Source organism: Asterias amurensis, chromosome 5 (genome assembly GCF_032118995.1).
Source record: "Asterias amurensis chromosome 5, ASM3211899v1".
NCBI lineage: Eukaryota > Metazoa > Echinodermata > Asteroidea > Forcipulatida > Asteriidae > Asterias > Asterias amurensis.
The window spans coordinates 2,760,890-2,788,859 of NC_092652.1; the positions used below are offsets into that span (position 1 = coordinate 2,760,890).

The 27,970-nt window shown below is 40.2% G+C and overlaps 2 protein-coding genes across 4 annotated transcripts in view; one reads left to right on the plus strand and one right to left on the minus strand.

Annotated features, from left to right (window-relative positions):
- The window catches only part of LOC139937828 (NADPH oxidase 5-like), a 56,441-nt gene that overhangs the window by 15,104 nt on the left and 13,367 nt on the right, over window positions 1-27,970 (plus strand). Inside the window, exons 5-14 of one of the 3 annotated variants that reach the window (XM_071933153.1) lie at window positions 148-353; window positions 1,054-1,254; window positions 2,138-2,328; window positions 2,869-3,063; window positions 3,926-4,058; window positions 4,622-5,049; window positions 5,958-6,101; window positions 6,923-7,135; window positions 7,595-7,855; window positions 8,406-8,990. In XM_071933153.1, the coding sequence (XP_071789254.1) occupies window positions 148-353; window positions 1,054-1,254; window positions 2,138-2,328; window positions 2,869-3,063; window positions 3,926-4,058; window positions 4,622-5,049; window positions 5,958-6,101; window positions 6,923-7,135; window positions 7,595-7,855; window positions 8,406-8,537 (2,104 nt within the window). In that variant the 3' untranslated portion in view covers window positions 8,538-8,990. Of the gene's footprint in view, window positions 1-147; window positions 354-1,053; window positions 1,255-2,137; window positions 2,329-2,868; window positions 3,064-3,925; window positions 4,059-4,621; window positions 5,050-5,957; window positions 6,102-6,922; window positions 7,136-7,594; window positions 7,856-8,405; window positions 8,992-27,970 lie in introns of those variants that run through there. The other 2 variants (XM_071933151.1, XM_071933152.1) reach the window with 2 other exon arrangements.
- Window positions 8,989-27,868, minus strand: LOC139937830 (organic cation transporter protein-like). Its single transcript, XM_071933156.1, has 10 exons — window positions 27,315-27,868; window positions 18,386-18,489; window positions 17,507-17,661; window positions 15,176-15,344; window positions 13,793-13,934; window positions 12,934-13,028; window positions 11,975-12,183; window positions 11,438-11,546; window positions 10,807-11,015; window positions 8,989-10,086 (listed from the first exon to the last, which is right to left on the minus strand). The coding sequence occupies exons 1-10, from the start codon at window positions 27,732-27,734 to the stop codon at window positions 9,947-9,949; spliced, it is 1,752 nt and encodes a 583-aa protein (XP_071789257.1). The 5' UTR covers window positions 27,735-27,868; the 3' UTR covers window positions 8,989-9,946.

Sequence of the window (27,970 nt, forward strand, 5' to 3'; positions counted from 1 at the left end):
GGGAATCTGTTACTCTATCTGCAATCCGCTATTTCCAAAAGACTTTTGTCCGTGTTAATTTCTTTCTAGTGCGCTATGATTTTGACGGTATAGCGCCATATAAGTTTTAATTGTTATGTAATTGTTATGTTCAATATTCTTTCACAGTGCATCCGCTTGGTTTAAATCCAAACACACTGAAAAACTTCACGAAGGTCGAGTTGGGATCAGGACCAAATTAGCTTCCGACATAAGGAATAACGCCAAGCGGATTGCCATTATACACGTAATAGCCATCGTCAATATCGGCCTCTTCGTGGCGTCAGCGTATAGATATTCACTCACTCCGGATTCTAACTGGAGTTTTCTCATTGGTGAGTTTACCTTTTAGCAAATTTCAAAACTTGTTCATGTTCCCCGAGCCATCCACAGTTAATAATAAGAAATAACTATAAATGCTAAATAGTAAACTTGCGGGTACAACCATATATAATATCTCTTTTGATGGAATGTTGGCTCTGAAAAGAGCCGAAGTTATTTTAACGTTTCGAACAGTATACTCTGCTCGCCTTCATGAGAACGAGCAAAGCATACTATTCGAAACGTTGGTACCACATCTGCTCTTTTCAGAGCTAACATTCCATTAAAACAGATATTATACACCCGCAAGTTTATTATCTAGTATTGTAGTTAGGCCCTACTTCTTATCCTTCACACCATGCAAAGCTTCAAACACCATTTAAAGTTAATGAACATGTACACAGTCTTAAATGAACAATGGTCAAAGACTGAGTAATATGGGAAGCTTCGAACTGGGTGCTTGCCCAGCGTAATTCCGAATTTTTCGTTTGCTTTATATTATTTAAATCGACTGTTTGAAAGGATGAAAAGAAAGAAAAAAAAACCCACCCCGTCAAAAAATACAACCCAGAATAAAGACAAAAAAGAAAAACAAACCTCAAGTGCAAACTCTCGGTGGCTTACTTTTCTTATTCAACCCCTCGTGTGTCTTTTTCAAGCTCAATGAGTGATAATTGTTCTCGTAATCTTACGTTCACTCTTATTTCCCTGCAGCTCGTGGTTGTGGTAATGCGCTCAACTTCAATTGCTCCGTGGTTGTGGTTTTTATGCTCCGTAAGACCCTGAGTTTCTTAAGATCGACCTGGTTGTATCATTTTCTACCATTTGACGACACCATTGTTATCCATAAAATAGTCGGTTACACGTGTTTTATCCTTGGGATAACGCATACTTTTGGGCACGTTGGAAACGCACGTAAGTGGTTCTTATAAAAACAATTGATTAAACGAGACAAAGTTAAAGCCATTATACACTTTCGGTAAACAGTATTGTCCAAGTCCCACACTTCGTGTTTCACAACTTATATATAAAATAACAATCCTGTGGAAATTTAGGCTCAATCGGACATCGGAGTCGGGAGAAAATAACGGGAAAACCCACTCCTGTTTTCGCGCGTTTCGCCGTGTCATGACATGTGTTTATATAACAACTCCGTAATTCTCGTTAACGAGAATTTATATTGTTTTACCGTTTTCTCAAAAAGTAAAGCATTTCATGGACTAATATTTCAAGAGAAGTCTTTCACCATTACCTTCTGTAAACCCTGTAAATTATTTGTAAATCTGTGAACTTTTTTTTTTTCTGTACCGAAAGGGTCCAATGGCTTTAACTCCAGTACTCCAATACTCGAAACAATATTGTTTACCTCTGTGGTTACTGAAAAACGTACACACATGCAGTGATTACAGCAAATGCACAGTTTATTGTCACATTTAGGGAAGCGTATTGCCTCCACACGAATATCACTCTCTTTCTGTGTACGTACACATAATTCCGGATCCAGCTCGGGGTCTGACCAATCAGGATGTGGATTTGAATCTTTTAAAAAGAAATCCAGAAATGACAAATTCCGAATTTAAACCCAAATTTCTGTAACAGTTTGTGGGTCTGCCTTACTCCAGAAATGGGTGAGGTTGGGACCGGATTCCGGGTCAATTATGACCGGATTCCGAGTCAATTATTATGACCCGGGAATTATATAGAGTCAAGGTACGATGATTTATAACAACATTTCATAAAACAACCAATTCCTATATTCCAGGCATTCATATGAATTTTGTTGTTTGGCTGTGTTTAGTGATTTTAGAAACGTATAAAAACTTCACGGCGGTAGAACTGCTATTCACCAATCCATCCCTCATGCCAGTTGGTCTGCGAGTCGGTCGGTTAGAGGGAAGTGCCTTCATCACGGGCTGGATCCTCGTTTCGGTCTTGCTTATCCTCATTGTCGGTTCGCTCTCGTGCGTCAGACGGTCTGGACACTTCGAGGTAAGTGAGAAGCTGACTTAAAATTAGTTTGCCAACAATATAACTACACTATCCTTTGTGACGGACCTGAGCTCTATTTATAAGAAGCCAGTATTAACCCCCTTCTCTCCTTCACGGTGTTCCGAATGCAGTTTCTCCCCCACTCAGCGAGTTGGGCTTATAATGTGACGATGCCTGACGTCAGGCTCTAACATCATCATCATCATCACAATCATAGCCGTCCTCCCGAGGTAGGTCCCGGAGATGGCTTTCCAACAACTATGAGTCTCCATAGGTCTCTGTTCCTTGCTAGGTTTCCTGCTGCTGCCACAGATGGTATGTCAACCTCTTCGCAGAAGTGCTTGATGTCTTCCAGCCATCGTTTCCTGGACTACCTCTGGGTCTGCTAACTGCTTGTGACCTTCTAAGAGAGTTTTGGGGTATCGGCCGCTGCCGATTTTGTTTACAAGCCCAAAGTATTTGAAATTTGCTTTCCTAATAATGCTCTAACATGTCTGCTTTATTTATGAATCATTTAGATTGATATTTATATTTCCACAGATATTTTTCTGGACTCACAAGTTCTGTTACATGGCCTTCTTATTTCTGCTCATCCTACACGCTCCGAGATTTTGGTATTGGTTCTTGGGTCCGGCCCTTTTTTTAACTCTGGAAAAATTCAGTGAGATGAAAATCGTCAAGCGCTTTCGGTATGGCAAGACGTACGTCAAGGAAGTTAACCTGCTCCCATCTGGTGTGAGTATCAGTTTATATTTATGAGTTTAGAATAATGTTGCTTTAGCGCCTTAAGGGGTTTGGGTACTTTTTGTAGACAACAAACACAATGTCCACAGATTTACGACACTGGACACTATTGGTAATTGTCAAAGACTAGCCTTCTCAACATATGCATAAAATAACAAACCTGTGAAAATTTGAGCTCAATCGGTCGTCGAAGTTGTGAGATAATAATGAAAGAAAAAATACCCTTGCCACACGAAATTGTGTGCTTCAGATGTTTGATTTCGAGACCTCAAATTCTAAACCTGAGAGGTCTCGAAATCAAATTCGTGGAAAAAATACTTCTTTCTCGAAAACTACGTTACTTCAGAGGGAGCCGTTTCTCACAACGTTTTATACTATCAACCTCTCCCAATTATTCGTTACCTAGAAGGATTTTATGCTAAAAATTATTTTGAGTAATTACCAATAGTGTTCACTGCCTTCAAACTCACATTTTGAAGATAATGATGGTAGAAAGCCTCCCTGAAAACGTTACTTGCTGAGGTGATGTAGTTTTTGAGAAATGAGTAAAACAATGTCATGAAAATAGTTTTCATCTCAATGATCATGAGACGAAATTTATTTTAGCTTGAAAAACGTATCTCTGGAAAGAACTGTCCTGCTTTTTAACTATTACCCGGGCGGATGGTATAGAAAATAGACTGGGACTAACTGTACTACCGCGGAGTCAGTTTCTTAAATCGGTCTCAACGTTTCGACTACCTTGCTCTAGTCATCGTCAGCCTGACGACACGCATGGTGTTACCGCAAACCAAATTTTATACACTCCTTTATTTTCTCAACAAACTGACGTAAGTTTATGTTGAATTAACAGGTGACCCACTTAGTCTTGACGAGACCACGGCAGTTCAAGTTCAAAGCAGGCGACTACCTCTTCATCCAAATTCCTAAAATGGCGGCACACGAGTGGCATCCGTTTACAATTAGCAGCGCTCCGGAAGACATAGGTGCGTTACCGTCAACATGTTCCAGACCAATATGGACCAGTACACGCTTGTTTCAAACATCATGGTATAATGTAATTAAACAAACAAGCCAGTAAGCATGTCTATGATCTGACTCATGTCACATGAGACAATTTAAAGGCCACCAGTTCTAGGCGATCTCCAAGAAGAAAATCCATTAACGTTTGAATATTCCCATATTTTCCTTTGGGATCCTAAGACATTGTTTGAAGAATGACTCATGTGCTTACAAAATGGTCATAAAAAATAGCATGGCCTGCAGTTGGCTGCCTGTAATATTTGCCTCTCGTTTGAAAATGCTCTTATATTATTAACATAGCTAAAATTAGCAAATTTAGGATGGACTTTTGTCCAAGTTTCCTGTAAAAGTTGCCTCGTGTGAGATGGCCCTTATAATTTACATGAGTCACGTTAATAATTTCAGAGTGGATTGTTGTTGCAGCTAAGATTTTGTTTTTTATTGACCCAGGCTTTAAATTAATAAATGTGAACGTTAAGGTATAAAAGTCAATTATCGTTTTTTTTTTCTTTTTTTTTTCTGGCAGATACTGTATCATTGCACATTAGGTCCGCTGGTAACTGGACTAAGCTACTCTACCAATCATTTGACGCCATGTTGACGTCTCAATCTAACAAATCCACCGTGGAAGGAGGAAACACAAATGGCGGCTTTGAACTACAATTGATGGATGAGGGAGACAAAAATGAAAACACCTTCACGGTTGAAGAGGTTGCCATTGACATGTCTTCGAGTGACTCTAAAGATAGTTCCGAAGACGAGGAGGAGGATGAAGAGAAACCACGCCCAGTTTTGAGGATCAGTCGTAAGGGTTACCGTTTCTCCAAGAAGATGCCATTGGATGCTTCGGTGAAGGTTTCTTCTGATGTTGAAGCTATTGGAGAAGAAACTAAAGGGGTGATTCTTAAAGATACAGGTGAAGACACTCACAAGGAAACAGCAGAAGAAAGTAAGGTGAGTATTGAAATAGATGATGCGAATGAGGTGTGGGGTTGTGATATCGGGTTCAGTTGGCGTTATGGTGTCTTTCCACACCTTTCACCTCTAGGACCCCGGTTTGAAACACGCCTGGGGCACTATGTAAATTGGGTCTAATTCGGTCCCGACCTGAATGTGTGGGTTTTCCATGGAATAATTCTCTGGGGTTTTCCTCACACATCTAAAACTAACATTTCCTTTCTTCCCCATTGAGTCCTTGGCTATTCGTACAGAAATTAAGTTGTTTTTTCTCTCTGAGAGTCCTTGTTGACGCAACAAGAACTAATAAAAGGAATAAAAGGGTAGCGGTTAGGGTTCTTTCACGCCCGTTTAAAACAGGCAGGGTCGAATTGCCGTATGATATCACACAGCAACTTGACCTTGCAAGGTTTTAAACGGCCGTGAAAGAACCCTAACCGCTACCCTTTTATTCCCATTCATAAATACCTTTCTGGTTATAAAGGCGTAATGAAGTAAGAAACTCTGTAAAACATATCCGTTCCCGACGTGCTTGAGCTATGTTTGTTTCTACCCCCATGGTATGTACATGTTACATGTACATGTACGACGTCCGTGTGTTGCATGCCTATTTCCGACAGTTTCAAGTTCCGTTTGTGCGCATTATGGTCTTGGTGCAACACGTTCTGGTTTTCCTTTCACACACAGCGCGCCTGCATCGCCTGTAAACAAGAAACGTCTTGCATCAAGACTAGCGTGGAGTATCCGCTCACAACAGGTTATAAACACTGGTCATTATCAAAGGGTTAAACACCCCCACGTGACGCGCTCTCCGCCAATAGGAATAGCGAAACTGTCCGAGGTATTCATGAATGAGAAGTTAGCCACATCTTGCTGTAAGAGTTATTTTGTAATTTTCTGTACAGGGTAACGGTATTAATGGTCATGGTACAGCTTCCCAATCCACAATGGATGATACAACTCAACAACCAGCAGCAATCTCGGTGGACGAAACTCGTCGTAAATCCAGCAATATCACATTCGATTTGAAAACCAAGGGTCGAATACGCGTAAGTACTGCATGTTTCAATAAGACTTTTTTCCCTGAGCAAACATTGAGACCAGACATATTTCTTGGAATGTGGTACATTTGTAATAGATGTTAAATTTGCATCGGGGATAAAGAATATTAATTTGGGTTTTTACCCATACACCGATGTGTGTTAGCACTGTATACTCAGTACTTTCCCGAGTCCTGTGAAAAAATATCACAGGCATGTTACTCGGGTGGGATTCGAACCCACGACCCTTGCAATTCTAGAGCAGTGTCTTACCAACTAGACTACCGAGGTTGCCCGGCAGCTAGAGGCAGTTCGAATCCTATGTTTTGGCAGCGGGTACCGCAACGATATAATTATACATTATGGATGTACATTTGGATGGAAACCAGACACAAGCCTAGCAGATATTGAACGTGCTGATTTTGGGTAGAAAATAACCATGCTTACGGTTATCCAGCGTGCCTGTCTGTTCGCATTTTAGAAAGATTCAAAAGAGCAGCCATTTTTTACGCCAGTTCTTGGATTTCTGACAGAACAAACAGTGGGATTTGGGGGACTTTTAGTGTGATATTCTAGGCGCATTCCGGACCTCAATCAAAATTCAGCTTGTAACGAGCTATTTCCAGGTTTTGGCCTATGACCTATTAAATGTAATGCATCTTCATGTTTAAATGGAGTGTATAGTTCCATTTGCGCAGTTCTTATCTTTGACAAGTTTTGTTGAATGCTGACGTCAATATGTTACAACCAAACATCTTCATCAAACAACACTATGTTACTGTTTCTTAGCACGTTGACACTGCGTCCTAAAAGTTGTTGTTTTACCATAGGTTCACATACAGGGACCGTACGGTACCCCAAGCACCAGCATTTTCCACTCAGAGCATGCCGTAATGATCGGAGCAGGAATTGGTGTCACTCCCTACGCGTCCATTCTCCAATCCATCATGTACAGACATCGTAACATCCTCCACGAGTGCCCGAACTGCAACCATTCCTGGGTGGATCTAGAGAGCCAGAAGCGCGCCCTCAGGGTCAAAAAGGTAAGTGACGTCACAATAGGTACACGGTCCAAAGTGATGATATGGAAAGGGCTTGAGTTGAAGAGTTGTCAGAATAGATGGACTGCAAATGACGCCATTGACCACCATCTTTGACGAGAAACAATGGAAAGTGAATACTATCAATCAATTATGTTCTTTCACGCGTGCATGTAATATCAAAGATGGCGACCAATGCAAGAGGTATGTTTAACTCTTAGATTTATTCACGGTTGTATGGAACTTTGATTTAGGGTTCTGGGATGAATTCGTACACGTTATGTTTCTCCTGAGGACGAGCACAGTATACTGTTCGAAATGTCGAGACCAAACCGGCTCTTCTCAGAGGCAACACTCACACAAAAGAGATTTACACATGGTACCCGCAAGTTTACTTTTTCTTCCTACATCCTGACGAGTTTTGTTTGACTGTTGGATTTCCATCCACCTCTTTCATGTCAGGTTGATTTCATATGGTTGAACCGTAACTACATGGCCTTTGAATGGTTCGTTGACCTACTCTTACATCTGGAGGATCAACAGAGTGAATACTCACTGGATCGGTTCCTAGACATCCACCTCTTCATGACCGGTATGAAGCGATTTGACCTGAAGAATATTGGCCTCCAGATGGCGCTAGACTTGGTCCATGAGAAGGAAGAACGCGATATACTGACGGGACTCCGGACCAAACTGCAGGCGGGGAGACCTGACTGGAAAAAGGTAAAGAGCTTCTATACATTGAGTGTATTATTCGCTCTCCTGGTGAAGACTGGTCGAATTGTCGAGGAAATCGATATGTTGTAATTGAAATCACATCTGTTTAAACAAGTGTGAAGCATCAAGTATCCTTGTTACATTTCCATTACCATTAAATTATTATTTCATCATGCAAATGGTGTGAAAGTACACTTAAAGACGCTAGACACCTTGTCAAAGACCAGTCTTCTCACTTGGTGTTTCTTAACATAACATAACAAACCTGTGAAAATTTGAGAAAAAACACTCTTGTCACGAGAAGTTGTTTGCTTTCAGATGCTTGATTTCAGGACCTCAAAATCTAAACCTGAGGTGTCGAAATCATTTCTTCTTTCTCTAAATTACTTCTTTCTCTAAAACTACGTTTCTTCAGAAGGAGCCGTTCCTCACATGTTTTATACTATCAACAGCTATCCAATGCTTGTTACCAAGTAAGTTTTTATGCTAACAATTATTTTGAGTAATTACCATTTGTTTTCTAATATTGGTGTATAATGTTTTAAATCTTCTGCAGCTATTTACAAAGATCAAGTCTGAGAAAAAAGGAAAGGTTTCGGTGTACTTTTGCGGAGCGGCAGCTCTAGGATCGGTCATCAAACAACACTGTGATACCTTTGGCTTCAAATTCCACAAAGAGAGCTTCTAGATATAGCTGAGAACAGGAAATGTGCTGGCACAAAGTTCTCCGTTCTTTTTGTTGTTGTTGTTGTTGTTGTTGGTTCAGATAATCGTGATATCCCATTCTGATTTTTGTATACTGATGTATAACACATATTAACACTTATAATTATAAGAATTTGTTATTAGAAGAAACAATTACTATTGTGTGAAATCTACGCCCAATCATTATACACACAGCGATAAAATCGTCTAAAAGCCACCTATTTTTAACGTTTCCCGTTAATTTTTTAAAAGCATTCACATGTTTTTTTATGATGCACTCAATACACAAGCATAAATGAAATGCCATTTTATTACTGGATTAAATTTTACTTGTTTACGAGCAACCATCTTTTGTTTATTATATTTTTTTATTTATTAAACAACGGTAATTAACAAAATCATTTTATAGTGTATTAATCTCAAGTCTCCACGGTTAGAATACAGACAGTTTAAGTGATGATTCAATTTTTTAGTTTAAACTTTAGGATAATTTCAAAAATGTAACAATGGTAAAAAGTTACAATTGTAAAAAAAATTTTTTTTTTGCTCAAACTGGGTGTCACCCTGCAAAAGTAGGCCATGAGATAACTTTTGTCTAATTAATTCTAAAGTTCGTGCAATAATACAATGTCCCCATGAAGGGTCTTCAACCTGCTTTAAAACATACCGTACTGGCATAGTGTCCCGATATCAACGAAACCAGATGTAGGCAAAACATGGATACTTTCTAGCTGGCTGCCAAAACAGAAAAGGTTTTTCTAATCATCTGATGGTTTTCGGGTGACGTCAGAGGTCACATCGTCTATACTTAAAATTAATTTAAACGTTTACTTTATAATTTAACGTTTAGTTGTATCGGGTTACCAGTCGCAGCAATGGTAACTGTATGGTAGTATACGGTTGATAACCTATTTTTATTAAGCAAGATTTGTGTTTGCTTAGCAGTTATTTTTGTGTGTGTTCACATGCTTTATGAAATTTAACCCAAGGTGTAAAACATAGACGTTCTTTATATGCAGTGGTACGTTCCTATTAGTGCAATAGGTAATTGGTCATTTAATTTATCAAATATTTCAGACGAACCGTTTTAAGGTATAAAAGTTATATTAAAATTGAGATCCGAAAATAACACAGCCATTTATATACCTATGTTATACTGGTTTCCAATGCCGTAGTACAATATAACCAAACAGTGAAAATATTCACACAATTTTCGTGCGCCACTCACGCGCAACTTCCGGTGTCAGCGAGAGGGCGCTGTTTATTGCTTTTGACGTCATAGACAAACGGTTTATTTACACTATAGCTATCTAAACACCATTTAGTTCTTACCCCTTCTAACTGTTAAAAAATGAATAAGTTCCCGAAACCGTTATTCATTTGAACCTCAATTTAAACCACTTCGGACGCATTGGTATCTTTTTTCTCGTCTGTCGGAATCTTCTTATAGTTTTGATTGGTGTCGTCTGCGTCGTTTACCTCGGGTGCAGACGGTCTCTTGAAGAGGGTTTTCAGTCCGAAGCCCTGACCCTCTAAAATGAGGAAAAGAAATAAATATTAAATTACTTATTATTTATTTGATTTGATTGATCCCTTACCCCCATCCCACCCTTAATAAGTTTTGTTAAAGGGAGCTTTCAAAGTCTTGTTGGAAACGATACTCTTTGACGTAATGTAGTTTTAGAAAAAAAAATGTTATTTTTTAACAGCACAAATTCTAATCTGAGAGAGGGCCGAGGCACGAAGCCTTTCTCGTGTATCTGATAAAAGCACACAATTCTATGCAAGGGGATGATGTGTTTTTCTTTCATTATTTTCGTGCAACTTCAATGACCAATTGAGCCCATCTTGTCACTGGTTTGTTATTGTATGTTATTTGAGGCACACCAAGTGAGAATACTGGTCTTTGAGAACTCAAGCCTGCCTTTTCTCAGAGTATCCAAAAATATTTAATAAACAATAAATTGCGAAGATTTAGACTCAATTGGTCATCGAAGTTGAAAGAGAGTTAAAGGAAAAACACTCATGTTTCACAATTTGTATGCTTTGAGATGCCTAAAAGGCTTCAGACCTGAAATTCTTTTAATAATTTCAGTGAGAAATTTATCTCCTCTTTTTCAAAATTTACGTCCAGCCGTTTTCTAACAATCTTGTATATCACCTAAGTAAGTTTTGATGCTAAACTCTATTAATAAACTCCCTTCGACCCACAGTGAATTAAAAAGATAAAAAAGAAAACGAGGATAACTTACTTCCGTGGTCTTCTCCTTCCTGGATAGTCTCCGGCAAGTCTTGGTTCAGAGTCTCAGGCAGGAGAAGAGCCAAGACTCCGGCGAGTAAGGAACAACCTCCGAAGACAATTAGAGGTAATGGTTTCCAGAAGTCTCCTAGGATGAGGATGACCGGGGCGATGATGCCGCTGATACGGGCAAACATGGATGACATTCCCATACCCATGCTCCTGGTCAAAAGTAAAAAAAAAAAAAGTTTAACAAAACAATTCGCATGAATAAGTAGGATTTAAAACTTTGCATGGTGGAAATACGATGATAAAGGTTTGCGTCATACGTGGTGTTACCCCAAACCTTTACTAAATTAGTATTAAATGGGCTTTGTAAAAAAAAAAAAAAAAAGAAAGGAACTTTAAGGCTTACTAAGATGTTGTTTTCTTGTGCAATTTTTTTTTTGATTTTTTTTTTTAAACATTATTGTATTTTGTTTTCATTTCGGTTGTGCTTTCTTATTTTTTTATATATTTTTTTTAAAATAAATACCGTTATTGTAAATTTACTTGCAAATCGGCTGATGCCGCTATTTGCAAATCCGTATGATAATCCATGAATGAATGAATGAATGAATGAATGGTCGAATGACTGGTCTTACCTAACGGGTGTAGGATACAATTCCACCGAATAAATGTAGATGACGTTAAAGGAACCGGAAATGGCGAATTTCCCTATCATAGCAACTGCCGCCCTGGCTACACCCGGCTCTGTTATGATAAAACAAGAAAAAAGAAAAACTACAAAATAGAACTAGACATTGTGCGCCGTACAGTTTGTCGTTTAGTGGGTAGCAAAACTCAATAACACAATAGGAGACTTTTCAACGCTAGGTGGCAGCAGACTTACCGGGTAAATTTCCATCGTTACGTAGTTCTGAACATGCGCATAATTGAACAATGGATTTACCCGGTAAGTCTGCTGCCCTCTATCGTCCGAGAAAGTCTCCCATTGGGTAAAGTTTCTTAGCCCGTATTTTCACCTGGATACTCATACCTATGTTGTTTTTTTTAGAATGGGTGTCATTGGGTTTAAGAGCACAAAAAGATGGAATATCAAGAAGTATACAACAAACAAATCTCAAGCAACTGTTACACTGACACCAACAAACAATGTCCAATCAAGCAATTTAACTAACCAATAAATATAGTAGTTAGGCAAGCCACGCCCCCAGTTGCCAGATACAGTGCCAAGGGGAGACGGCGCCCCCAACGTTGTATGGTAAACCAGCTGGACAAATAGGCTGGTAACTCCACTGCTCCAGATATAAAAGCCGCCACGTAGTCATCAACACCTAGATCTGATGTGCTCAGGGAGAGTCCATAGTAAACCAGACTATTCACAAACCTTACAGAAAGCATTGGTTAAAAAATTATTGTTGGCATAACTTTGTTCGATTTTAATTTTTACCACTTTTATATTATTTGTTGAAAAGGAAAACAATGCAACAAAGCATCATTGCAACATAGACCTGAGTAAAATTGGTTAGGCGAGTTTAAAGTAACAACAAATGACTCTTTCAAGGGGGGGGGGTGTCCTTGCCCCCAGTTGAGGGGCCGATCCTCGACCCAGTAGGGGCTGTCTTCGCCTCTGGGCTGGCAAGTACTGAGTTTTTGAGTATGAAGAAACCTAAATTAAAAATAAATACAAAACTTTCGAGACGGTTACGAACGAAATACGGTATAGAAAACGATAACCCAAAGTCTTAGCCCATGATTGTCTTAAACACTTATACAAATTGATGTATCTGATTAATAATAATTAATGGGGTTTAGCTGCACGCTCTGCGTGAACGGGAACGTGAACGTCAGAAAATTGTGCCCTGTTAGCATACCTGAAGTTACCATTTTTCACTTCAGGTACGTAACGTACGTGCATTAGAGCATACAGTAAGCCCCAAAAGTGGCGACATGACCAAGAAGCACAACGATTGTTTGACGTTCACGTTCACGTTCACGTATTTGCTCGCGTTACGTGCAGCTAAACCTTGCTAAACATTTATAATGTGCACATATCCACCCACAGGGATGCTCGAGGCGCATAAAAGGGATGAAACCATCGAATTTACTGGTGTTTTTTAGGTTTGTATTTCCTTACCAGTTGAAGAAGATATTGAGGGTTTTCTTGCGCATGTTTGGAGTTCTGAAAAGGTCAATCTGAGTTGGCTGACGAGTCAAAATATTATTAGTGTCCTGTGAAAAGACGTGGAGAGAAGAAATAGAAAGAAAATCTGCAATCAATTTTTTGTCTCCAGTTAAACAATTTTCAGTGTTAAACTGTGTAATAATGTCATATTATGATACAAAACACAGGTAACGGATTTGGCCGACCTGGGGTCGATTTCACAAATCACAAAGACACATTTTATGGCGAGTGAGATCAATCTAAGCTCGTTGTGAAATTGATTGTGTGACTTTATGGAAGACAATCTACCATTGAAACGGGAAGGAATCGAACCCACGACCTTCTAAATATACTCCACACTGGATGACGCTGGAAGCTGGAAGGGAAAGATTACAGAGCGTGTCGTGTACGAGGATGACCGGGTACATATACGACATTCGTATATACACATGCTCCTTAACGATGGAAACAATCCATGGAAACAACCAAACCATTGAAACAAGAAGGATTCGAACCCACGACCTTCTAAATACACCCCCAATGTGGGACGCTGGGAAAATATTCATGAGCGTGCCGGGTATGAGGATGACTTGAACACTAGATGACATTCGTATACCCATGCTCCTCAAGGATGGAAACAATCCACGGAAACAACCAAACCGTTGAAACAAGAAGGATTCGAACCAACGACCTTCAAAATACACTCCACAGTGTGGGACGCTGGGAGGGAAAGATTGCATGAGCGTGCCGGGTATGAGGATGACTTGAACACTAGTAAAACCATCCATCACTTAGGTGGGATTCGAACCCGAGACCAACGGTTTATTCTCACCTTTTCCTGTATGGTTTCCTCTTCGGCGAACATGTTCTCCGGGACCGATTTCTTGTTCACCTTTGCAATGGACTTAATGATCTTCTCGGCTTGCTTGAATTTCTTCTTTGATATCAACCAACGTGGAGACTCTGGCAAAAAGCTATAGATAGAATGTTGAATTCATTTTAGCTTTCTTCTTAAACGATCTCAACATTCATTGAAATATCAGTTTGGTGATAAACAAACCAATATTAAACAACTGTTTAAAGGGTGTATGTACTTTTTGTAGGACAAAAAACACAATGTCCACAGATTTACACTAATCTTACATAGTTTGAAGATAATGAAAGTAGAAAGTGCTGTAGTATTTGGGGAGTTAGTAAAACAATGCCACGAAAATAGTTTTGGTCTCATGAGACCAACATTATTTTAGGCATTTACAAACGTATTTTCATGACAGTGTTTTACTCATTTCTCAAAAACTACAGCATCTCAGTAAGTAATATTTGAAGGGAAGCTTTCCACTATCATTATCTTCAAACCCTGTAAGTTTAATGTAAATCTATGGACATTTTGACAAAGTACCCAAATCCTTTAAATAAATAAAGCTATACACTCAGACAGATGAAACTTTTGAAGTAAACGAAATGTTGTTATAAAAGTTCAAATTTTTAACAAACTGCGTCAAAATGACCAGTAAATAGTTCAAACTGACGTATATTACTAACTTAGGCCATGCCTAACCCGATGAATGCAAGGGATGACCCGATTTAGTGCAGGCCCGACTTGATTCATGTCAGGGTTGACCCGATTTTGGTCAGTCTGAACCAATTTAGGCCATGTTCGACCCACTTAAGGTCATGTCTGACCCGATTTAGGGTCAGCCCTGACCCAACTTTTAAGGCGACCAAGAAATTTCACGGGTGAGCTGGTCGATACCGGATGGTCGGAAGTCTGAAACCTGACTACTTGGTTTAGATTGTACACAAATCCTATTAAATATACACATCTCAACCTTCTGGATAAGAATTGACCCGGATCCAGGTTCCGTAGGACCCGACCCTATATCTGAGTCAACTTGATCCCCGAAATCTGTACAAAAACTGACTCGTCGGGAACACCTCAAACTGACGTTAGAATACTACCATCAAAATCCCATTTTGTTGACCCAGAATGAGTCAGACAGAAAATTTCAGTGTATTTCTCTCAATGAATCTGTCATGAGATAACTTGACCCTGTGTAGCCACACCATCAACATCTGCATCTATTCAGCTACTTGGCAAAGCCTGTTCAGCATCTTAACAAGGGTGCGGCTGCCGACGCTGGACGGAAGTGTACCAAAATATATACACAAATAGAAATACGTACCATATTTAAATATCACATTAAATATCACTTACAAGAAAAAGGCGAAGAAGATAAAGGTTGGTATGGAGATGGCTAATTGAAGATGGCGCCATTCGCGTAGACTATACGCCATGACCGCCAACAGAGCGTATCCTATAGAGAACAACACTGCTAGAATCGTCCCCACCATGGTCCGGTAGGCTGGCCCAACGATCTCCGTAACTGGTGAGATATTGAATAAGTAGGATTTGAAACTTTGCATGGTGGAATTACGGTATGCTCTGATCGTCTTCTGGAGAACAGAAGACGATCAGAGCATACTGATCAAATCGTCGAGTTGAAACCAACAGTTCTTTTCAGAACCACCCCAACTCATTAGAGATAGTCATTACATGGTGTTACTGTAAACCTTTCCATAAGACGTAAATTGTTAATTTTTAGTTAGTAAACCATTTTTGGAAAAGGTAAAGGTGGGGTCAAAACAACACAAAGTTAACGATATTGTTCATGCCGGTATGTTGTTTTGATCTGCCTTTCTCTCTACTTATAGTTGGAGGTCTATAGAAAGACATTTTGGAGTAAACGGAATCTGTGTAATTTTTATTTGCTAAAAGTTAGTAAATAGGCCTACTCTTATCTACCCAGACTTCCTTCTTACTGCGTTAACTATACAACTGTATGCTGTAATCTTTCATTAGTGGGTGCGTTCGTTTAGCTTCCCTGTGTCGACCCCGCGGTGCTCACTCGGGATCGGGTGAGTCCCTGATAAGGGCTAATCGAACGATCACACTCGCCCTCTCGTGGTGACGGCATGCACCTCAGGTCACCCCAAGTGACCCACTCCACAAGCAGGGCACTGGGGGCTGACCCAGGTGAGCCCCGTCAAAGCTATTCGAACGCACCAGGGCAGACCGGGGTCGACCCAGGGAAGCTAAACGAACGCACCCAAAGATGAGGCTTTCACCAAAGGCGCTGGGATGGGTAAACGTATCATGCACGCTCATTGGTTTTATAATGCGCAGTTCCATCATGCATCACACTCACACTGCAACATAATTTCTATGCACTGCATACATGACGTACTTCCTTACTAAGAATCTACCCCTAGTTGATTACCCACCCCAGCGGTCATTGATAGACTGGCCACTGGGTGGCCGAGCGAAGATGAGGCCCAGATTTCGACTTCGTGTTTAAAGTATAGTCATACTATTTAGGCCAACGTGAACCTGAACTCATGTTTCAAGATCAACGTGAGACATTTCTGACCGCATTGCTGTAATTTGTGTAGACCAAGAGAACGAGGTTGCGACCCTGAAAAGTTGGTATTGGAAACCTGGAGGTCGTTAACGTGAAAATGTTTGAAGAATGAATGTTTATTATTCCTAAGCTTGAAGATCGTCTGAAGTTTCCTCAGATTGTTGTGATACTTTCAAAACATATCATGATCTGTACCATCCCTAAATTTTGGCACAGCTGGTCAAGTCATGCTCCTTTACCAATTTCAATTACTGGCTGGTATTTATTACAATACAAAATGTCGACTTAATGGTACCAGGTTGTTAAGCCCACGCAGTTCCATCTTAAAGGAACACGTTGCCTTGGATCGGACGAGTTGGTCAAAACAAAAGCGTTTGTAACCGTTTTTTATAAAATGCATATGGTTGGAAAGATGTTTTAAAAGTAGAATACAATGATCCACACAAGTTTGCCTCGAAATTGCGTGGTTTTCCTTCTACTGTGCGAACTAACATGGTCGGCCATTTATGGGAGTCAATATTTTGACCCCCATAAATGGCCGACGTGTTAGTCGACAAGGTAAAAGGAAACCACGCAATTTCGAGGCATGTTTGTGTGGATCATTGTATTCTACTTTTACAACATCTTTCTACCCATATGCATTTTATAAAAAACGGTTACAAACGCTTTTCAAAGACCAACTCGACCGATCCAAGGCAACGTGTTCCTTTAAGGCCAGTGGCTTCACCAAACATGTTTCCTGGGGGGGGGGGGGGGGGGGTGGTTCAGGGGAGGAGAATGTGGGGTGGCTGAAGCAGTGCCAAGTGGACGATTGGAGCCCCACTACATTCATCCCATTCATTCACGATAAGCTATTCTTCTGAAAACAATCTAAGAAATGTCAAAGGGCCAGAGTCTCGAAGGATTACCAATAATAAAGGACATCAGCGAGTTCTACCTCCATGATAAGATACACGGTCTTTCGAAGGGTGGGGCGGGGGGGGGTCAAGAAGGGTCCAATAGTTTACCTCGCCAGTGGGTGGTAGGGGACCTATACCGTTCCTTCACTGAAACCTCAATAGACTATTCTTCAAGAATAGACATTTCTTATAGACATTTCAAAGAGACAGATAATCTTTGGGGATTACCAATGATAAAGGACATCAGATACACGCCAAAATTCCCAGCAGCAATGAAGAATCGCAACGCCGTGTAGAACGCCATGTTTTGGACAAATGCCGCAGCAGTAGTGGCTGCAACAGCAACGCAAAGACTGAGGAAGAAAGCAGGTTTCCTGCCACCCCTAGGTAGAGAGGAAAAGGAGAAAAGTGTTTGCGAAAGTTAAAAGGAAATACAAATGCAGTCATATTGCGGGGCACTGATTAGGCCGATTTAAACAAACGACAGCCACCTTAGATCACTTTACAAGTCGACGTTAATCAGGCATTCGACGTTTCGATAGTTTTGTCTAGAAGTAATTGGCTTACATAAATCAAAACAGGTAAACACGTATACAACAAATATGCAAAGCTTCCTTTTCTTTATTCGAAAACAGATTTTTTAAAAGAACTTTTTGTCGGGCTTTGTAGCCATCCAATTAAAGGCACTGGACACCATTGGTAGTTACTCAAAATAATTGTTGGCATAAAAACTTACGTGGTAATGAGCAATGGAGAGCTGTTGATGGCATAAAACATGTGCGAAACGGCCCCCTCTGAAGTAAAGTAGTTTTTGATAAAGGGGTATTTTCTCACTCAAATATTAAAAGACTTCAGGTCTGAAGACTTTTTAATTTAAGGCATATGAAAGCACACAATTTGTGCAACAAGGATGTTTGTTGTTTGTATTCTCTTGCAACTTCGATGACCAATTGAGTTCATATTTTTACAGATCAGTTATGTTATGCATACGTTCGGATACACCAAGTGAGAAATAATTTTGACCGCTATGAAGGTGTCGATTGCCCTTTTTAAAGAGCAACTCAAGGAAGGAATACATCAAAAATCGCAATAAGAAGAAAAACTCACCAGTCTGCAACGATTCCCCAAAAGAAAGATCCGAAGAGAAACCCAGCGAAGTAGACAGACTGCGCCAAACTAGGAAGAGTTTGTTTGGAGCAGACGAGGTCGAACTGAAAAGAAAAATTATCAACAAAATTTATTTAAGTTTTATACTAAGTTTTATAATTAAGTTTTATAATAAAAGACAGTGGACACTATTGGTTATTGTCAAAAACCAGTGTTTTCACTTGGTGTATCTCAACAAATGCATAAAATAACAAACCTGTGAAAATTTGAGCTCAATCGGTTGTCGAAGTTGCGAGATATTAATGAAAGAAAAAGACACCCTGGTCACACAAAGTTGTGTGCTTTCAGATGCTTGATTTCGAAACCTCAAATTCTAAACTTCAGGTCTCAAAATCAAATTCGTGGAAATTACTTCTTTCTCGAAAACTACGTCACTTCAGAGGGAGCCGTTTCTCACAAAGTTTTATACTATCAACCTCTCTCCATTACTCGTTACCAAGTAAGGATTTGTGCTAATAATTATGTTGAGTTAATACCAATAGTGTCCACTGTCGTTAATTGACAGAATGGTGGAGAAAATAAAACAAACAAAATATACTTTTGATGCAAAGTTTCCCGGTGGTGTGGAAATTGTCACTTATAAAGAAGTAAAGTTATTTCCTTAGTATTAAGAGACAGGAAACCAGTATTTAGTGGAACGCAATTAGTATCGCAATTCGACCGAATACCATTGCTTATATACTACCATCGCGTGAGCTTTCTTAATACACCTGACAACAACAACAACAACAACACGACGACAACAACAGTGTTTCTGGTTCACATAGCAAGCTACAGTGTAAGGGTAGGGGTTAACCCCAGTGTTTCTGGTTCACATAGCAAGCACCCTTGTTTACAGGTTTCCTCAGGCTTGCAAGCTACAGTGTAAGGGTAGGGGTTAACCCCAGTGTTTCTGGTTCACATAGCAAGAACCATTGTTTACAGGTTTCCTCGGGCTTGCGAGCTACAGTGATTAAGGTCACTCATGAGGCATCCTTGGTTTCATTACCAAAAATGGATAATAATAATTGTTTCTCAAATTTTGAAGCGAACTAGTCTCGCGCTGTATCTAGTCGAAATTTGAATACACGCGAGGTTTGGAGAGAAAGTCCCAGCCCAACAAAATGAAACCTTATTTAAAACCCTAATCGTTCCATAATTTATTCCGTTTTTTTTATGAAACAAGGAGCCCGTATTTGTTGTTGTTTTCTTTCATAGCTAATAATAGTTGGGGTTTCAAACCGGTGTCGCATTCAATGTTGTCCTTTATGCAATACCGTCCGGCGGACATTATTGCATATGCAATAATGCCCGCCTGTCGGTTTTGCATAAGCAATCGTGTCCGTCCGTCTGCTGCATAATGCAATGTGCATACGCAGTTGTGTCCGCACCCCTGTGCAAAACCGTCCTTGCAGTTATTTTAACGCCCTTGGTCGACGAAACACGTTCGCCTTTTTATTTACAAGCTAAGTGCATGTCATGAATGACATGAGAAATGTTCGGCCGTTGGGTATTTGCTGCAATCATAAAATACGTGAATATTCATGCTGCATTTATACGTTAAGGTTCAGCGCATGCACGCTTACTCACATGCGCACATACATGTAGTCATGTACATGTCCACTGGACGGTGTTTGCATAGCCCCGGACACGATTGCATATGCAAAAGTGTCCAGAGCGGACAGTATTGCATGGCGGACACAATTGCATCTGCACCGGCCGTTTAATGCACTGTGTTTTTATTGTTTCATGCTCCATTTTGCATTATTATTGTGGTCGATAAACATCTGTTTTAAAACTATTATAATTATTAGTAGTAGTGGTATTAATGGTACCTAAAACCTGGTATGGTATGGTATTTGTATGATTTTTAATTCCTAGAAAAGAAACCATAATGCTGCCTCATAAAGTGAACATCATCACTGTAGCTCGTTGAGGCTGGGTCACATCAAACTAGTTCTAAAAACTAGGTTCACTTCGTGTGCACACAATTTAAGTTCATGGGGGTGTCGTGGCCGAGCGGATAAGAGCACCGAATGCTTCTGTTCAACAGAGCTTCTTCATGACCGGTTCACAGTCTTTCCGGATAGTACCAACCCTAACATTCTCACAGAGTCTTACTGTTCAATAACTTCTACCGTCCTTGACGAAGTTTGTCCCTTTGTGACCAGAGAACGTACCGTCAAACCCAAACTCCCATGGTACAACAACTCCATCCATACTGAAAGGCGTGTTCGACGTCGGCTTGAACGGAAATGGAAAAAGAGCAACTCAGCGTTTGACGAACAAGCCTTCCGTTCTCAAAAGGAACATGTTAACAAACTGATCACTGATTCTAAGATTATGTACTTTTCCGATAAATGTACCAATTGTAATATCAAAGATATGTATGCCATAATTAATGTTCTTCTTAACAAGACTGCTCAAGTTTTACCTGAATGTGATTCTAACACAAAGCTTGCTGACAACTTTCTGTCCTTTTTCAAGGACAAGGTTGATACCATACGCTCCAATGTCAGTTCACACCCTGATACCAATGTCATTGTTCCTAAACAGACTTCCACTGTCTTTTGTATGCCAGAATTTGAGCAGCTTACTTGTGACGCCGTTAAACAAATTATCATGCGTCTTTCAAACAAATCTTGCTCATTGGACACCTTACCATCCTGGTTGGTTAAAAACAATCTATCCACTCTTCTCCCGGTTATCACAAAGATTGTTAATGCTTCCCTCTCATCTGGTATATTCCCGTCCAATCTTAAACACTCTGTAATTACTCCTGTACTTAAGAAGAGTTCTCTTGACCGTAATGATCTTAAGAGTTACCGTCCTGTAGCCAATGTACCCTTTTTGTCCAAGGTCATAGAGAAGGTGGCAACATGTCAAGTAATTAACCATGTGGACAGCTACACACTAGGGGAACAGTTCCAGTCTGCTTACAAGCGCTTTCATAGCACTGAGACTGCCCTCCTTCGGGTGAAAAATGACATTCTTCGTTCCCTTGATAAAAGTAAAGCTGTTCTCTTGGTGTTGCTTGACATGTCTGCCGCCTTTGACACGGTTGACCACGACATTCTCCTCCAGAGACTTCATACTCAATTTGGAATAAGCAGTACGGTCAATACTTGGTTCAGCACTTATATCAAAAACCGTACCACCAAAGTTTCGATAAAAGGCGATTTCTCAAGACATCATATCTTTACCTATTCCATACCTCAGGGGTCCATAGTAGGTCCGTTGGCTTTCATTTTGTACACCAATCCCATTGGCGAGATCATTCGTCAACATGGTATCTCATTTCATGAATACGCTGATGATATTCAGCTTTATGCTGAGTTTGACCCTAAGTCTGAAGGTGATCGTCAGCGTGTACTCAGCAAATTATCATCATGTGTGCTTGCCATCAACAAATGGATGGCTCAAAACATGCTTCAGCTGAACCAGGGAAAGACGGAGTTTATTGTTTTTGCGAACAGTCATGTTTTATCCACTCTCCCTAATCTTGAACTAATATTGGCCGACTTTACAATTCCTGCTTCCACATCTGTTAAGAACCTAGGAGTCTCGCTTGATTGTTCTCTGAATATGTCTCATCACATTAGCTCTGTATGTAAAACTGTTAATTTCCACATACGTAATCTATGGCGTATTCGCCGGTTTATTACACAAAGCGCTTGCCATCATGCCGTCAGAAGTCTGGTCTTGTCCCGTCTTGACTATGCCAACTCTCTTTTGGTAGGTGCCCGCGAAAATGACCTCGCTCGACTCCAGCGTCTACAAAACAAGGCCGCTCGGCTAGTATTTGCGTGTGGCCGTGACCAGCCTTCTGCCGGCCTGATTGCATCGCTGCATTGGCTCCCTGTTAAAGAACGTATCAACTTCAAAATTTTCACTCATGTATACAAAATCCTCCACACCCAATCTCCATCATATCTGGTTGAACTTGTTCATTCCCAAAACTCCAATACTGCTGATGAATACAGGCAACGACTCCGCTCATCAGCTGATCAGACCCGGCTTTCCGTTCCTAGAACTAGACGGAAAGCTGGGGATAGCTCATTCTCCATAGCTGCCCCTCGCCTATGGAATGAGCTCCCCGCGGGTCTGAGAGAGGCGATCTCGTTGCCTGTATTCAAAAGCCTCCTCAAGACATTTCTTTTTCCCCACCCATCCTAGTTTGTTTGTTTTTCTTTTGTTTTGTTGTCATAGTCTCATGTAAAGCGCTCTGTTCTCCGTAGAGCGCTATATAAATGTTTCATATTATTATTATTATTATTAGAGTGTGGGTTCGAATCCCGGTCGTGACACTTGTGTCCCGTAGCAAGATACTTTACTATAATTGCTTTTTTACAACCAGGGCAAAAAATGTTGCTTAAGCAAAAATTGTTTTGCTTAAGCAAAAAAACATTTGCTTAAGCAAAAAATGTTTTTGCTTAAGCAAAAAATGTTGCTTAAGCAAAAAAATCTTTGCTTTGTAAAATCAGATTACCGGCTAAGACTCCACTAAATTGTTATGCTAAGTAAACACCAGCTAAATGTAAGTCACAAGCAATGCACATGGCACGAGATTTTTGCCAGTAACATGTGTAAAATAAGCAAGCTATTTTCGTGCTTAAGCAAATTTTTTGCTTAAGCAGCTCTATGAAATTGGGCCCAGGTGTAATGGGAACATGAGGGCATAGATGGTTCGTGTGGTTGGCTTAGCTATAGTGCGCTATATATTTGGCGGCACGGGGAGCTGAGATCGTTTCAGGAATGAAATGGCCCAGTGAAAAGGATAATAATGTTGGAAGCGCTTTGAGACATGGGGTATAAAGCGCTATATAAAATCGAATATTATTACTATTTTTATTAAGCCCAGAACTTAGCGAGAACGAGGTCGGTGTGATGTGGTTTTGAGCCTCAGGAAACCTGTTTGCAATAACCAGAAACACAGGGGTTAACTCCATCTGTTATGTGTGCCAATCCGTCGCATAGGACTACTCCGGAACCTTGGATTGGTGTACAATTTATAAAGGAGGACGAACAAATGGTAAATTACCTTGCCCAAGGCCACTGTGCCACGAAAGGGACTCAATTATTGTCACTTTGAAAGGAGTTGAACAAAAATAGTAATCTTTATAATAAAAAGTATACAGAGTTCGATTTGTGATGAGTGGACCCCTAGCCTAAACTAAGACGAAAGAGAATAAAGGAAAGGGCATGCCTAAAGATACACAGTGGCCGATTTCACAAAGCGCTACGATTCATCTGCTGCCTTGGATCAGATGAGTTGGTCCATGAAAAGCGTTTGAAACCGTCTATTATAAAAATGCATATAGTTGGAAAGATTTTAAATAGTAGGATACAATGATCCAAACAAACATGCCTCGAAATTGCATGGTTTTCCTTTAACATGGTGAACTACACACGGTACGCCATTTTGTGGAGTCAATTTTTTGACCCGTACGAAATGGCGGATCGTGTTAGTTCGGAAAGTAATAGGAAAACCACGCAAATTTGAGGCATACATGTGTGGATCTTTATATTCTACTTTTAAAATATCTGTTGAACCATATGCATTTTATAACTTACGGTTTCGAATGCTTTTCATGGACCAACTCGCCCGATTCCAGGCAATGTGTCCTTTAATGCCATTGGACACTTTCTAAACAGAACAACAAAAATTAAAAGTTCACAGATTTACAAATAACTTACAGGGTTTACAGAAGGTATTGATGATAGACTTCCCTTGAAATATTATTCCATGAAATGCTTTACTTTTTGAGAAATTATTAAAACACTCATCAATTCTCGATATCGAGAATAACGGATTTATTTTAAACACATGTCATGACACGGCAAAACGTGCGGAAACAAGGGTGGATTTTCCCGTTGTTTTCTCCCGACTCCGATGATCGATTGAGCCTAAATTTTCACAGGTTTGTTAATTTATATACAAGTTGTGATACACGAAGTGCGGGCCTTTGGACAATACTGTTTACCGATGTTGTGCGATTGCTTTAAAGGGAAGGTACACTATTGGTAGTTGTCACAGACCAGTGCTCTCACTTGGTGTATCTCAACATAATATGCATAAAATAACAAACCTGTGAACATTTGAGCTCAATTGGTCATTTGAGTTGGAAGAAAATGATGAAAGAAAAAACACCCTTGTTGGAAGAATTTGTGTGCTTTCAGATAGGAATAAAAGACTTCTAGCTAGAAGTCATTTATTATTTTAGTGAGAAATTACCTCTATTTCACAATCTATGCTACTTCAGAGGGAGCCGTTCTCACAATGTTTTATATCAACAGCTCCCCATTATGCGTCACCAAGTAAGGTTTTATGCTAATCATTATTTTTAGTAATAACCAATAGTGTACACTGCCTTTAAGCCATACCCTCTAATGGTGTCGGGTATTGAGAGGAAAATATCAGGAGTAGAAACATAATACAAAACATTCGTTTGCACATGCAAAGACTGCACATAGGTAAAAAAGAAGTTATTATACTAAATAAAATACATATCAATAAATGAAAATAAAACTTTAATTCCCTGTTCAAGGCTACAAAGGCAGCATGAAACAAGATCAATGACACATTGGAACATAATACTATGTTGAGGTTTTACCAGTTAATGTGATTCTCAGCGGGGGCTGGAGCAGCACCCTACCGGGTCGAGAGAGCCGATCCTCGGCGCTGACGATGCTACTGCGGTAACGGAGAACTCTGTTTTCCACCGAAATTAAGCCGAATTGCCTAAATTATTCGGTACCTTTACTACGAAAATCTTGAACTTTGACCCTTTAAGGCAGTGTAACTTTCCTTAGGCTAAGTATCTCAGGTTAAAGAACATTTTCTACGTAAATTGTGCACAAAAATACTGCGGTTTTACAGTGTAGGCGCATACTCGTGAACACTGATTTTGTTTTTTGAAAACGGTATTTGTTAACTTGTTTGGGTCGAACAAACTGTCTCTTCAATATATCTGGAAACATTATTGGCTTTGCAAAAGTACGCATTTATCAACATTACAAATGAGCTATCCGCGTTTCCCGACGGGCTACTGGGTGCAGTTCGCCGTGGCTTTCGTATGAATCTCAAGGGCGGGGCACTGGAGGGTTAAAACCATAGACCTGATCGCAAATACCACTGCGCAAGCGCAGACTGTTGAATGAAGTGCATTGTGGGATATATATGGATCAAATTTGGATACCAGCTAGACTACAATGCACCTAATTCAAAGCTTTACGCGCGCGCCCCGGTATTTGCGAAAAGGTCTATGCCTTTATCGCACCCAACTGCTGGTTCAGCCAACCAAAAGGACACGTGATAAACTCTACACAAAGCAGAGGCCATTAGAAAATTACATGCCAGGGGAAAAGGGTTTCGACGAAGACGATGACGGGGCAAACAACGCTCATTTAACCATTAAATGATGAACGATCCAGACGAACTTTATGGCACACCAGTCACACATTACTCTTTACAAAACACATACCTAGGTTCAGTTCTGTAGGAATGATCGTGAATGAATGAGTGGTATTTTGTGAAAAAGTAAATTGCCACTAACTTTTGAATGAATAAGTTTAACCTAATGTGAATTGTATGAGCTTGGTAACACTGCCCCATGGCCCCTCGGCGCATTCCATTTCTGACCTGAACTATAAAGTAAAGTTTCGTGACATTCATTCTTAAAGGCAGTGGACACTGTTGGTAAATACTCAAAATAATTATAAGCATAAAACCCTCCTTGGTATAAAGAGTAATGGGGAGAGGTTGATAGTATAAAACATTGTGAGAAACGGCTCCCTTTGAAGTGACGTAGTTTTCGGGAAAGAAGTAATTTTCCACGAATTTGTTGAGACCTCAGATTTAGAATTTGAGGTCTCGAAATCAAGCATATGAAAGCACACAACTTCGTGTGACAAGGGTGTTTCTTCTTTTATTATTATCTCGCAACTTCGACGACCAATTGAGCTCAAATTTTCACAGGGCTGTTATTTTAAGTATAATGTTTAGATACACCAAGTGAGATGACTGGTCTTTGACAATATTACCAATAGTGTCCAGTGTCTTTAAGTAAATAAGGAACAACATCTCAGTGTACAGCTTGTTTGGTAGGCAGAGTAAAGTAAAACTCTCCAAACAATTCCTAACAGGAGAACGGTTTATTAGACAAAATTGTTTAAATATTATAATATAGCCTGGCAGTAGACCCAGCGGAGTACAAATCGCGCCACGCCTCCTTTAAATGGACACGTTGCCTTGGATCGGGCGAGTTGGTCTATGAAAAGGTTTGCAGTCGTTTGTTATGAAAGATGTTTTAAAGGTAGAAAATAAAGATCCACTCAAATATGCGTGGTTTTCCTTTTACTTTTACGGCGGCCATTTTGAGGAGGCAAACATTTTGACTTCTTGATGGTGTGCTGACGTGTTAGTTCATGACGTATAATGGAACACCGTGCAAATTCGAGGCATATTTGACAGGATCTTTATGTTCTATTTTAAAAACATCTTTCCAACCATATGCATTTCATAACAAACGGTTAGAAACGTTTTTCATAAACCAATTCGCCCAATCCAAGGCAACGTGTCCCTTTAAGCTAGCGCTGAGGGTTCATCCGCAAAAAGTAGCTCTTCCTTTTTTTTTTAGGGGGGGGGGGGGCGGCTTTACTGGAAAAGTGGTTGATCCTCCTTTTTATAACCGAAGGTCACAGAGCCTCACGCCTTTTTTCCCACAGTCACCACTGTTTCATTCGTCATGACATGAAATAATATTTAACTATTCAAAATGAGGTATTCCTTTTCGTGAAAACAAGTTACGAATCGGTGGCAAGACATGGAAAGTTTGCCAATAATTCCAAAAATTGTACAAAGAAAAGATAAATGATGAGTATACATTACATCTTGAATGATCGTAGTCTTATACTGGGATCGATCGTACTCCCACCCTGCATCGCACTCGATGGTTTCATTGGTCCACCCATCATCCTGACCGTCCGTCAAATTGGAGATACCTTGCTCCGGACTACTCCGAGCATTGAGGTACCGCTCGCATTCCGAATACACCGTGTTCCCATCCTCGTCGACAGTGAACGGTAGAGTCAACTCCTTTTGCAACTCCAGACAGTCCGACTCTAGAGAGCTACAGTTTAGAGATTGACTTTCAGGAACCGCACACCAATGGTCTGTCTTGGCCGCCAGAAACACTTGGCCAATAGCATGCCATGCTGAAGGAATTCCTGTTAAAGCAATCAGTAGACACAACACTATCTGATACCGTCCGAAAACACCTACTTCCACTAAAATGCTATCAAACTTCATGCCTGTGGTTTGATGGTGTGGCTTCACGGGAAGGAATGCCACGAACTAAAGGCCTCGAAACTTAGAGACTGTGTGTCAACAACAGATCGCAAAACGTTAATGCCGCACTGACAAAATTGTAAAGTATTGACAAAGAATTTCTGCACAACTAATGCTACTGCTTGTACAGCAGTGTAGGGTTGTCACATCCGTATGTTGGCCGCTACCCAACCACCCGTGACAGGTTTCAGATGTCA